Here is a 14133-nt window from a genome sequence, read left to right as displayed (position 1 = left end):
ATTCTTTTAATTAAACCTGTATCATTAAGGAATATAATTAATGATTTAATTCGGTCACACTGCATCCCTTCTTCTTTAAGAATATTTCCTATTTCATTCCCTTCCTCCCTTTCTTGCCATTGGTGTCTATATTTTGTGTATTTATTGCATTTAAATAATACATGATTTACATCTTCTTGGACGTGACATACATTACATAACCCATTGCCTTTCCCTATTAACCGTAGTGTGTTATTAAGACCTGTGTGACCCAACCTTAGTCTACTATATACAATCACTTCCCTTCTGTTGATACCTATTGATGTTGTCCTTTTCCCCCACACCTTTCCTTGAATTGAATAATATTGCCTGGCATTATATTCTGTTTCCCATTCATTTTGCCATTTCAGTATAACTTCAGATTTAATTTTGGTTTTAGCTTCTCCCTTCCCTATTGGAATTTTAATTTCTATATTTCCTTTTCCTAGCGCTTTTTTAGCTAATTTATCAGCCATTTCATTTCCTTTAATACCAACATGTGATGGAACCCAACAAAACTGAACTATTATTCCAAGGTTCTTTAAATTCAGTAAAATATGCCTAACCTCCATAATTAAATCCTCTCTTATTGATTTACCTGTTTCAAAGCTCATTAAAACTGCTAGTGAGTCAGTACATATAACTGATCTAATTGGTTTGATTTCTTCGATCCACCTCAGAGCAGTTATTATTCCAATCATTTCTATTGAGTAAATTGATAAAAAATTGCTTACTCTGTATCCATACTTTTTCTTAAAATTTGGAATATAGATCCCTATTCCACAATGATCATTTTCTGGATCTTTTGACCCATCTGTAAAAATTTTAAGAAAGCCATAATATTTAGATATAAGGTACCGTTGACTGCATTCTGCAAGACTTTGTTCATTTGGTTGCTCTGCCTTCTCTTTCAGTAATTTAATATCAACAGTTGGAGTTGGTAGTATCCATGGTGGAACCCTACTTATCACTAATGCAGGACTAAATTTAAAATCTTTAATTCCATACCTTTCTGCTGTGCTATTAATGTTCCATCCAAAACCATTACTCTTTGTTTGATATTCCCAACATTCATTTAAAACTGATAAAGATGGATTACACACACTCCCTTTCAGCCTTACCCAGTATGTTAAGGATAATTGATCATATCTTAGTTTAAATGGGGTTTCTTTAGATTCTACTAGAAGTGCACATGTAGGTAGTCGAGTCTTTTGTCTCGGTTCCTTTTGAAGAGCCGCGTATTTACATGGCGACTCCCGGAAGAGTCGATTCCTTTGTTTCGGTTAGAAGAGCCGGTTCATAGATTCGAATCATTTTGCGACACATCGCTAAGTGGTTATACAGTTTGAAAAAGTTTTATGTCATTTGAAATGACGCATTACACATCCCTAACTGTTTTAATTGTTGTATCAACATGTTTCTTTTATTGCTTTTGAGTTAAGGACAACGTTTCTTCTATTACATTTGAATTAAATACTACTGTTGTGAGGTTTGTATCCACTCCTGTTTACATTACACAGAGGAGACCCCCTGCTGTTTACTCGGTGAGTACATTTTAAATGCGTTACTTTCTACTTTTTGCTTGAGTGGATTTTCAGAGTAGTAACTTTACTCGTAATTAGGTGGAGATTCATTAAGGTAATAGTACTTTTACTTGAATACACTTTTTGGTACTCTTTCCACCTCTGAGAAAGACATGTGTTGATATATTAGATTATATATTGTCAAAGCTTATGTTTATTTGAGAGTGAGGTCGTGTTTTTCACTGTGTACAAATGCTGAATACAAGTAAAAGGTAAAAGCTAATATGTTACTGTTTCTAAAATATTGTGTAGTTGTAAAGAGTGAGATTTCATAGCCCTATAAATCTTATGAGGTGTGATCATTTGTTTGCCTCTTGAATTAAATTGGAAATAATGCCAGAAGGTACCACTATTTCTGTACAAGACAGGGACTCTGATCCCTTCTGGATTTGTGCAGAATTTTCTTTCTGTCTTTGTCTGCTACAGAAATATCCGTAGTTATACTAAGTGATCTTGAGGGTTATACTTATCTAACTCGGTTAGTGCCAAATTATGTTCTATAACTGAAAGGAAAACATCTCACGTATCAAGTTAATGATTGTATAAATACTACAGTGTACTTCTAAAATTGAACATTATTATCAAATGCTGTAATATACTTAATCCTACCACTTTTTACTAATTGCAGGAGATGGTGAACATCATGACTGTATTACTCTATCTATTTTTTCTGGGCCTGATAGGAATCCTGAATTGGAAATGTTTGTGAAAGGATTTGCATCCAGAGATGCTGCAACAGACAGGAAACAAGTGGGCTTAGTTAAAATTTTAGCAAATGATACTTTGTGTCATTGTCCCTCCTATTCAATTTAAGTGGAACTATTTAAGTAAAGTTTTGTTCCAATTTTACAGGACAATGCCAGAGGTGACACTGCTGACAAAGCTGTTACACACCTTCCACTGCTCAATAACGACATTATTTGTTTACAGGTCCAGCTAACACCAGACTTTGATTGAACTAACTTTAAAATTCTGTGCTTTCCAACAGGATAAACACATTTAGTAGGTTTATTTAATGTTTTATTTTCAAGATTTGATTGTAAAATTTGAAAAAAGGGGGGAGTATAATGGTAGGAATGAGAGTTTATGTTTAAATATGGCAGGATTATTATGGCAGGAATAAGAATTTATGTTTAATATGCCGCTTTGTGTATTAAATCCTGTGATACATTGTGCTGGGGCAGCTGGACTGGCAGACCTACGGATATGCATGCAGATTCAGGTACGTATATGCATGCAGATTCAGGGACGCCTGGTGAAGGTAATCTTCAGCCTTACCTCACATATGAGGACATTACATTTTGGTTTTGTTATGCCTTATTCCTTGACCTGCTAAACCTCGATCGATTGTCCCCATTGGTGGACACTTTTGTCTGCCAGCTAGTGGTAGCAAAAGTACTAGAACACTAATAAAGTTTGTTTGCTTCTTTATTAAGATTTTGACGTTATGTTTTGCACTTTGGTTACATTTATGACAGGAAACGGTGGTTGCTCATTGCACGGGATTCAGGTTATATCGGGCACAGACATGGACAGTTCAGTGTCTCTGGTTCGCCTCGCTGGCATGTCTTTGGACTGTGGGAGGAAACCGGAGCACCCGGGGAAAACCCACACGACAACATGCGGGCTCCGCGGAGGGGGGACCTTCTTGCTGTGACAGTGTACGACGGTGCTACCCACTGAGCCACCGTGTCACCCAACTAACAAGGTTAAAAACAAAAGGAATAGGGAAAATGCATTGAAAAAATCAAAGCTCGGGTCTCAGGAGATTAAATATAATTGCTTACACGGACTCCGGTAAGATTCAATTTAATTGGTAATATTTGATGCTTGTGTTGTATCCGATGAATCTTTTCTAGCTAATTGATCAGGTCAACTCACTCATTTTATACTATATAGTTCATTGAAGAAGTTAGATTGGTTCAATGTGGTGCAGTAAACCTTGTGGCAATACTATGCATGATCATAGATGAGTGGCAGACGAGTGCAATTTAAAGATTGAGGGAATAGTGAGAAGAAAATAACTTGTTAGGAGAGAAGTACATGAAGGGGGGTGACTGGAGACCCAGGTCATAGGTTTCACAGACACACAGCAACCCAGCGGGGGGTTGAGGCCATAAACTGCAGGCCCTGCATGAGTAAAGAGAAGTCTGATATTTAATCCACTGTGTACTGGCTGAGGATGGTGGACACTTATGCAGTACCAAAGATGATGTAAAAATTATGAATACCAGATCTTGCAGATGTGTGTCATGGCTGTTGTTGCATTCTGATGTTTGAGTAAAGCAGTGTTCAAGAGGCATATGGGGTGCTGAGGTACAGAATGCCAAAGTAATGACATCATCAGACAAGAGGAAGGGAAAGCTGATGTGAGACAGGATGGAGACGTTATGCAGTGAAATCTCAAGACCGTGTGGGACAGTAGTGTGTTTTAATAGACATCCACCTGAAGATCTGGGTTCCATAATAAAAAGTGAGGGGTTCGGTAACATCTTATAGAGGTTTTGGATGTATTTTACAGTAAGGTATTAGAATAACAATAATTCGTGTAGAAAAAGTTTTGGTTACAAGAGTAAATTAGAAAGAGCTACAAGTGCTTGTGTTTTAGTGAGAGTAGGGATGCAGGTACCATAGTGATGTGGGGTTAATGACATTTGTAGGGAGATGTAACAATAATACAATAGAGATAGTATAGGTTGGTAGTACTTTGCAGTGAGTTAACTAAATGGAACTGTTTAAGTAGAATTTAGTATTCAAGAAAGCCAAAGTGGATCAAAGCGCTGGTGATAATGAGCATGAGGGATTGGCTGACTAGGAGCAGGAGATGGTCATGTGAGAGTCTGTTGGATTGTGGGAAATGGAGTCTGTATTGTTAGAAGCAGGAGGTGTGTTAGTACCAGTGACCAAAAGTTGGGGTAAAAATCTGAATGAATAAATAATATAAGTCAGGGGTTTGTAGGACTGATGGAAGTTGATATAGCAGAGCTGTTGTTATTTTAAGTATGGCAGAGTAAATAATAAATAGTGGATTGGTGATTTGTATTGGAAAAAATGTGATTTAGAAAATTTGAAGGCTCTCTAGCATGCGGCGATGATGAAGTAGAATAAGTGTAGAAAATGTTAGATGTAATGTGTATGCACCTTCTGCTCTGATCAGTTTGAACTGTTTGAAGTGGAATTTTATATAGCAGGAAGGGTTAATGCAGTATGAGAGACAAATTGTAAAGTATATGTTTGTTTCCAGGGGATCACTGTCGATTGCCCTGAAGTATATGTTTGTTTCCATAGGGCCATTGTCGGTCGCGGTGAAGTGATTGTTTGTTTCCATAGGGCCATTGTCGGTCGCGGTGAAGTGATTGTTTGTTTCCAGGGGATCACTGTCGATTGCCCTGTAGTATATGTTTGTTTCCATAGGGCCATTGTCGGTCGCGGTGAAGTAATTGTTTGTTTCCAGGGGATCACTGTCGATTGCCCTGAAGTATATTATTTTCTGGTCCGTGTCGAGCAGTCGGCCCTGAAAACCAATATAGCAATTGCTTTGTGGAATAATCAGTGGAATTGATTAAGTTTCCTATTGCATGGTTAGCAATTGGTTAGTAAAGTCAGTGAGGCTAGAACTGGTCAGGGAAACTACTTACCGGGGTCTTGGTGAGGTCAGTATGTGTAGGATTGATAATTTTAGTGATATGTTGTTGTTGTGGTATCCCGTGCATCAGGGTATTAATAGAAAAATTTGTGATAGAAGTAGTGTGTAGAGGAAGCAGAGGGGGGCAGGATCCACCAGTTATCCAGATGGTGTTGGCTGATTTGTCGAGATATCAGGTAGATGATGATGAGGAGGATACCCTTGAAGGTGGGCCGGAAGACCCACTTCGAGCAGTATAAGTGCTACTAACTCTGCTTAATTAAAGGTAAAACCGACCAGACAAGATGAGGAGAGAGGACCAGCACTACTAATCACACACCGTGATGAAGGAAGGAGACTTGGAAGGACTGGCAGAGGCAGACACTGAGGGGACTGGAAGACCCACTCCAAGGGACAGAAGTGGCACTAACTGGACCTGCCTACAGGGAACTAAACACAGCAGAAAGCCCGACAAAACCGACTATGTGGAAGAAGAGTCCAGCGGAATCAACGGAGCGGAACAAGACGAGGGGGGAGAATTTAGTTAGACTAGGAGAAAAAAAAACATAAACATATAGTTCGCAGACACATAGACCATCTTTGAAAACACTAGTTAAGTGCAACACACATAGTTTAGCTACAAAACGCAAGGGGTTAGTTCAGGATTGTTTACAATGTATATATGTTTGGTACTCTGCTATTTTTAGGAAATGTTTGTGCTGCTGTGGAAACAGGTAAGACCGACAGGGGAGAATCCATAAGACATTAGGAGTCATGCAGAGACACAGGAGCTATGGGCCCCTTCTGAATATCTGCAGCTCTGTCTGGTGGAGGACAACCTGAACGGACTTCCTGTAGAAGCCACGCACCCATTGTTTTTATTTTATTTTTCTCGTGTTTGATTTCCTATTTTTTAAATTACTTTATTTTGATTTCCTGTTTTTATTATTTTTTGTTTGTTTGTTTGTTTCAGGGTTAGGAGCTGTTGCGATAGGTACGGTTCCTTTAGTTTAACTGGTAGCCTTTTTATTTTTAGAAACGTTTTATTGTATAAAATTCAGCCCAGTGGCCATGTAGTCAGAAGGGGTTAAATTGGGGGGTTGCTGACAGCTATCCTTATCTCCTGGGATCTAGAAACACCTAACCTATAGTTAAAAGTTATTGTGAAAGCATTAAGATGCTTTCAAGGGGGATTGTTAGGTTTTTCGGAACATAAAAACGTACATTTAATATGGGAAGTTTTACATCCAGGCCATGTGGTCTTTTGTCCAACATGTCGCCGGCTAGGCTCTCTCCCTGACTCTTACAGAGGGGGGGGGGGGCAGAGCCCGGGGCTTGTTAGCACACTTCATTGGCTCCACCAGCAGTAAAAGAGGAGGAGCCTAGACTAGTTTAAAAAAGGACGGCGGGCTCAGAGGAGCCCTCTTTCTTACGTGGTGTGTCTAGACTGCAGGAGTAAGGAGCGCCGGCCGGCTTAGCTCTGATATATATTCACAGATTATTTTTACACTTAATAAAGTGTTTTAAAGAGTACTTTCTGGACTTCCCGACTGCTTTCTTCAGGACCTTTTTGAACCAAAAGATTCATCCTAACAGTAGTCAATTTACTTTACAAAATGGCTCTTCGAAATTTTCTTTTGAATTGCAAAAGAGTATTTGCGGACTGCACAAGACTGGCCAGTTCCAGCCATGCTCCGGCAGATGTGGATCTGATAATAACAAGGTAAAGTGCTAATTATGATTTTTGTTGTCTGTTATGATGTCTGTTTTCTTTGTTGTTTATATGTACTTTTTTGCATTTATCCACAAAATGAAATGAAGTTGGATTCTACAGTATGTCAAAATAAAACCGGGCCTTTTGATTTTGTAGATAAAACTGTCCATGGCTTATTATTATTATTATTATTATTATTATTATCATTATCAATATTGAACTTTGACCCCAGACAAGGTCCGTGTTCATATAGAATTTTTATTTTATTAAAATTGTATATTCAATACCAGATTCTGTCTTTGCCCCCAAGCACAATGCAAGCAAAGGCTATTTTTTAAGATGATCTCTGAACCAATCACAAAATTTTACTTTACCCCATACATCAATTTAAGCCAGTATCAATAGCTTTACTGTCATCATTCATACACAAATCAAACCCTGAATATATTTCTGCCTTCAAAAACATGACTATCTACATGCCCACTTAATTTTACTGCCCCCCAAGCAAAGCAGTCCAGAACCGGGGCTGTTCAATATTGTCATTTTCAAATCTACATTAATGCAAATGTTATTGGTTCAAAAACAGCCACAATTAAGTAAAATTTTTCGACGGAGCTCCATGGTGACTTAGTGCTATTTTTATAACATGCCCTGCGGGCGACACACATGGTCCATGCGGGCGACCAGGTGCCCCCGGGCACCGTCTTGGCTACCCCTGGCCTATGGTGTGTATTAAACACTGCAGGTTTGTCTGAGAATGAATGAATGAATGTTGACCGTAAAGTGCAAAGATTTAAATATGTATTGTTTTTGGATTAAAATTTATGGATTTATTTAGATTTAATGCATTGAAATGCTCAAACACGTGACCAAATAAACCAACTAAAATCTATATTAATGCCAGAATCTGAAATCTTTTATTTTTTATTTTTATAGTGTAATGAGTTTTACTGGAAAAAGAGTCCAGCTGCAACTGAAACAAGAAGAGCTCCAGCAGTGTGAGGACAACACCAGATGCCATAAGAAGTCTAAATTGGAAGTTTTGTTCAAACTTGGAACTAACTGAAGTGCAGTTCAAGAGACCTCAACACAACATTTCTGTTTTATGTACGTGGACAAAATTGTTGGTACCCTTATGTTAAAGAAAGAAAAATCCACAATGCTCACTGAATTAATTATATATTACCACCATCATTCTATTACTACTATGAATATATCAGTACACCTGATTATAACAGCAGACTTACAGGTGCATCTCAATAAATTAGAATATCATCAAAAAGTTAATTTATTTCAGTAATTTGAAAAAAAAAAAAAAAAAAACTCATTATATAGATTTATTACAAACAGAGTGATCTATTTCAAGTTTTTATTTCTTTTAATGTTGATGATTATGGCTTACAGAATATGCACTCAATACTTGGTCGGGGCTTCTTTTGCATGAATTACTGCTTCAGTGCAGTGTGGCATGGAAGCAATCAGCCTATGGCACTGCTGAGGTTGCCCAGGTTGCTTTGAGAGCGGCCCTCAGCTCGTCTGCATTGTTTGATCTGGTGTCTCATCTTCCTCTTGACAATACTCTATAGATTCTCTATGGGGTTTAGGTCAGGTGAGTTTGCTGGCCAATTAAGCATAGTGATACTGTGGTTATTAAACCAGGTATTGGTACTTTTGGCAGTGTGGTCAGGTGCCAAGTCCTGTTTGAAAATGTAATCTGCATCTCCATAAAGCTTGTCAGCAGAGGGAAGCATGAAGTGCTCTAAAATGTCCTGGTAGATGGCTGCGCTGACTTTGGACTTGATATAACACAGTGGACCAACACCAGCAGATGACCTGGCTCCCCAAACCATCACTGATGTGGAAACTTCACACTAGACCTCAAGCAGCTTGGACTGTGTACCTCTCCACTCTTCCTCCAGACTCTGGGACCTTGATTTCCAAATGAAATGCAAAATTCCTTCTGAAAACTTTCATCTGAAAACAAGACAGTTGTAGCCCATGTCCTGGATACGTCTGTGTGTGGTAGCTCTTTAAGCACTGACTCCAGCAGAGGTCCACTCCTTGTGAATCTCCTCCATATTTTTTAATGGCCTTTTCTTGACAATCCTTTCAAGGCTGTGGTTATCCCTGTTGCTTGTGTACCTTTTTTCTACCACACTTTTTCCTTCCACTCATTTTTCCATTAAAATGCTTGGATACAGCAGGAGGTTGTCAGTGACTGCCTTCTGGACATCTGTCAAGTCAGCGGTCTTCCCCATGATTGTGTAGCCTACTGAACTAGACTAAGGGACAATTTTAAAGGCTTAGGAAACTTTTGCAGGTATTTTGTGTTGATTATTCTACTTTTCTGAGATAATGAAGGGTTTACATTGACTGTAAGCCATAATCATCAACATTAAAAGAAATAAACGCTTGAAATAGATCACTCTGTTTGTAATGCATCTAAAAAATATGAGTCAACTTTTTGAATTGAATTACTGAAATAAATTAACTTTTTGATAATATTCTAATTGATTGAGATGCACCTGTATGTGATGATACAGGGACCTTTTGTCAATTATTTGTAGGTAGTTTGACCAGAGTAGGTCCCCCCTCATAAGCCTCGGTTCCTCCCAAGGTTTCTTCTTCAGCTCTGAGGGAGATTTTCTTTGCCACTGTTGCCCCTGGCCTCGCTCACCTGGGGGTTTTACATTTCATATTCAAACTTTTGTCTTTACTGGATTTCTGTGAAGCTACTTTTTTTTTTTTATATTTTCCTCAATAAATAAACTCCCATTTTGTGAGATTTTGACCATGGCAATGTCAGAACCAGATATTTTGCATGCTTCTTTTGACTATGCTACAGGAAGAAACTTCATATCTAAATTATCATTGCTGCTTGTTATTGACTGAAATAACAATTAAAGATCTGGACCATTTTCAAAGTGTTTACAGATTTATTAACATTACTTTTAATATATGTGTGTATATTGATTTTATTTTTGTTTTATATTTTAAACTGTATCTTTTAAAAACAAATTAATTGCTTGTTCAAAGTAATAACCTAATGGTGTTTAATACTATAAATGTATATTTACATAATACTACATTTATCATCATAATAAAACTAAAGAAAATAATCCTACAGAATATCAAGAAATAAAGCAGCAGGTTAATAAACAAAGAATCACCTTCACTGTGCAACTTAATTCAATTTGTAAGTAAATATCTCCATCTACTGGCAAAATGCCAAGACGTTGTACAATTACGTCTGTACGGGTAAAAAAAAAACCTCTGGAAACATAAAAATATGCCGTCTGTACACGTAAAAAAAGTACCTCTGCAGACGCAAAAATAAGCCGTCTGTACACGTAAAAGAAATACGTCTCAATACATCACACGTACATATTTTACGTCTGGACACGTAATAATATTTTTTACGTGTACAGGCGTTAGAACTAAGACGATTTTGGCCCCAAATGCATGCCATATATAAGAAGCAGCTTGTTTAAAGCATCTCTCGCTTACGGCCACACCACCCTGAGAACGGATGGGAGACCGTCTGGGAATACCAGGTGCTGGAAGCTTTTATCCACACACACCCACCTTCACTCCAAACCTCCTGTTACACACTGACCCAGCGGCTTTTTCTTCATCAAAGCTACACAATGAGACAAAGATCAGCTCATACTTTCATTCTTACTACAGTAAAACACGTTCAACTGACTTTTAAAGTGAAGTTCAAAATGTTGTACAGACATCGTCGTTATCTAGTGGTGCTAGAAATATATTACAGCTTGTTGCGTGGGTACAGATTTGTGACTTTATTATTATTTCATTTGTATAATATATTGTGGCGTTTCCTACGGTGTGGATTAGGAAGGTTGCAAGTGACGTCACTCCCATGAGCACTTGCAGATGTAAATAGCGTATAAAAAGGGTTGTAACTGTTTAGTTAGGTTTTGTATTGTAATAATGTTGTGTTAGTTCTGTTATACATGTTTTAAGCTGTCATTATGTGTGTCTGGATCTGATGAATGTGCTTGTGTGTTAATTACCGTCTATGTGTAGTCGTAATGTTTTGGGGTTGTCAGCTGTTCGGAATGTCTCCAGAGATACAGCTTTTTAGCTGAATGTCTGTTTAAGTTGATCTCATAAGAGGGATTTGATTTAAATGGATCCGTTTGAGTGGTCTGCATCTTCTACCATGCCACAATATAAACATTAGAAAGTGTTTATGGCTCTTCTGTCCCAAGAGTTTTTGTAAACCTGCAATGGCGACTGTTTTTGGTAGGCAGGAAAGAAAAGGCAGAATGCAATGAATTGTGCAGTTTGACCACTGTGCTGAGCTGTTACAAAAACCCAACTGTGAGGTTCTTTTTTACCATGGGTCTAAGCTAAAGTTTTTAACAGGGACAAAAATGACAGTTTGTGTAGCAGGGCTGGACACGCCTCCCTATTGAAGTGGAAGGTAAACCCACACTCCTGCAAGTATGGAAAACATTCATATAAATGAACAAAACACAGATCTCAAATAACATGAACCTGAAGGTATGAACTTACATTGTAGAAAAGAAAAACAAGCCAGTAGCAGCAGTGTGCACATTAAACCATTTACAGAAGGGTCATTAAGTTTGGCTAATTGAAATAATGGCATGTTTGGAGTTGAACAGCAGCAGCTGGAGTTGAACAGCAGACTGTTGTCCTTTAGACGTTCTTCCAAGCAGTTCCTCTAATGTCATGTTTAGTTCTCCAACATGCTTCTCTAACTCTGTTCTTTCTTTCTTAGACCTTTTACAATCTGATCATCTGAGTTTGATTCCTGTGCATTACAGTGTTTACAGAGTCCAGATACAATTTCTCTCCAGTGTGAATGCGCTGGTGTAATTTGAGATGACAATGTTGATTAAAACTCTGAGATCCAGACTGAGATCACTGATACAGTTTCTCTCCAGTGTGAATGTGCTGGTTGGTGTAGAGATTACTCTGTATATTAAAACTCTTTCCACACTGTGAGCGCTGATATGGTTTCTCTCCAGTGTGAATGCGCTGGTGTTTTTTTAGATTACTCTGTGTAATAAAACTCTTCCCACACTGTGAGCACTGATACGGTTTCTCTCCAGTGTGAATGCGCTGGTGTACTTTGAGATTACTGTGTTGATTAAAACTCTTTCCACACTGTGAGCACCGATATGGTTTCTCTCCACTGTGAATGCGCTGGTGATTTTTGAGATTAATCTGTGTAATAAAACTCTTCCCACAATGTGAGCACTGATAGGGTTTCTCTCCAGTGTGAATGCGCTGGTGTTTTTTGAGAGAGTCCTGTCTGTTAAAACTCTTCTCACACTTTGAGCACTGATACGGTTTCTCTCCAGTGTGAATGCGCTGGTGTTTTTTGAGATGACTCTGTTGATAAAAACTTTTTCCACACTGTGAGCACTGATATGGTTTCTCTCCTCTGTGAATGCGCTGGTGTGTTTTGAGATTACTCTGTGTATTAAAACTCGTCCCACACTGTGAGCACTGATACGGTTTCTCTCCAGTGTGAATGCGCTGGTGTTTTTTGAGATGACTCTGTCGATTAAAACTTTTTCCACACTGTGAACACTGATACGGTTTCTCTCCTCTGTGAATGTGCTGGTGTGTTTTGAGATAACTCTGTGTATTAAAACTCTTTCCACACTGTGAGCACTGATACGGTTTCTCTCCCGTGTGAATGCGCTGGTGTATTTTAAGAGCACCCAGACACCTAAAGCTCTTCCCACACTGTGAGCACTGATATGGTTTCACTCCAGTGTGAATGTGCTGGTGTGTTTTGAGAGCACTCTGTTGATTAAAACTCTTCCCACACTGTAAGCAGGAATAAGGTTTCTCTCCTGTGTGAATGCGTTGGTGTATTTTGAAAGCACTCTGAAACTTGAAGCTCTTCCCACACTGTGAGCACTGATACAATTTCTCTCCAGTGTGAATGCGCTGGTGTATTTTGAGAGCACCCCGGGTACTGAAGCTCTTCCCACATTGTGAGCATTGATACGGTTTTTCTCCAGTGTGAATGCGCTGGTGTATTTTGAGAAAACTCGGGAACCTGAAGCTCTTCCCACACTGTGAGCAGACGTTTCCTTCTTCCTGTGTGGGACTGAGAGAGGTGTTAATGCTGACAGTACCAGAGGACGTTTGCTGATTACTGGAGCTTCTGGTGGGCGTCAGATCCTCATGTTCAGTCTTAATCTTCACCAGAGTCTCATATTTATCATGGTTGCAGCTCTTGATGTGATTGTGGAGCTGATTTTGGGTTGTAGAGGAACGTGGACACGAGGAGCAGCAGAAATCCTTGTTCAGTTCTGAAGCAGAAAATAATTAAATACATTTATAACATTATAAATAATCATATACACTTATAACATTATAAATAATCAAATACATTTATAACATTATAAATAATTAAATACATTTATAACATTATAAATAATCAGATACATTTATAACATTATAAATAATCAAATACATTTATAACATTATAAATAATCAAATACATTTATAACATTATAAATAATTAAATACATTTATAACATTATAAATAATCAAATACATTTATAACGTTATAAATAATCAAATACATTTATAACATTATAAATAATTAAATACATTTATAACATTATAAATAATTAAATACATTTATAACATTATAAATAATCAAATACATTTATAACATTATAAATAATCAAATACATTTATAACATTATAAATAATCAAATACATTTATAACATTATAAATAATCAGATACATTTATAACATTATAAATAATCAAATACATTTATAACATTATAAATAATCAGATACATTTATAACATTATAAATAATCAAACACATTTATAACATTAAAAATAATCAAATACATTTATAACATTATAAATAATCAAATACATTTATAACATTATAAATAATCAAATACATTTATAACATTATAAATAATCAGATACATTTATAACATTATAAATAATCAGATACATTTATAACATTATAAATAATCAAATACATTTATAACATTATAAATAATCAAATACATTTATAACATTATAAATAATCAAATACATTTATAACATTATAAATAATCAAATACATTTATAACATTATAAATAATTAAATACATTTATAACATTATAAATAATCAAATACATTTATAACATTATAATTAATCAAATACATTTATAAC

The 14133-nt window shown here is 37.0% G+C and overlaps 1 protein-coding gene across 1 annotated transcript; it reads right to left on the bottom strand.

The window, feature by feature from the left end:
• Positions 1–11537: 11537 nt before the first annotated feature.
• LOC134326482 (zinc finger protein 135-like) lies at positions 11538–13039 on the bottom strand (the record flags this gene model as incomplete). The annotated part of the gene is made up of 1 exon (XM_063008659.1): positions 11538–13039. A coding segment is annotated over one exon (1188 nt), but the record flags the coding sequence as incomplete, so codon positions are not given.
• Positions 13040–14133: the final 1094 nt, after the last annotated feature.

The sequence above is a fragment of the Trichomycterus rosablanca genome, chromosome 14 (genome assembly GCF_030014385.1).
Source record: "Trichomycterus rosablanca isolate fTriRos1 chromosome 14, fTriRos1.hap1, whole genome shotgun sequence".
Classification (NCBI taxonomy): Eukaryota; Metazoa; Chordata; class Actinopteri; order Siluriformes; family Trichomycteridae; genus Trichomycterus; species Trichomycterus rosablanca.
The sequence above is the reverse complement of the archived record's forward strand: the minus strand, read 5'-3'. Positions and strand labels throughout refer to the sequence as shown.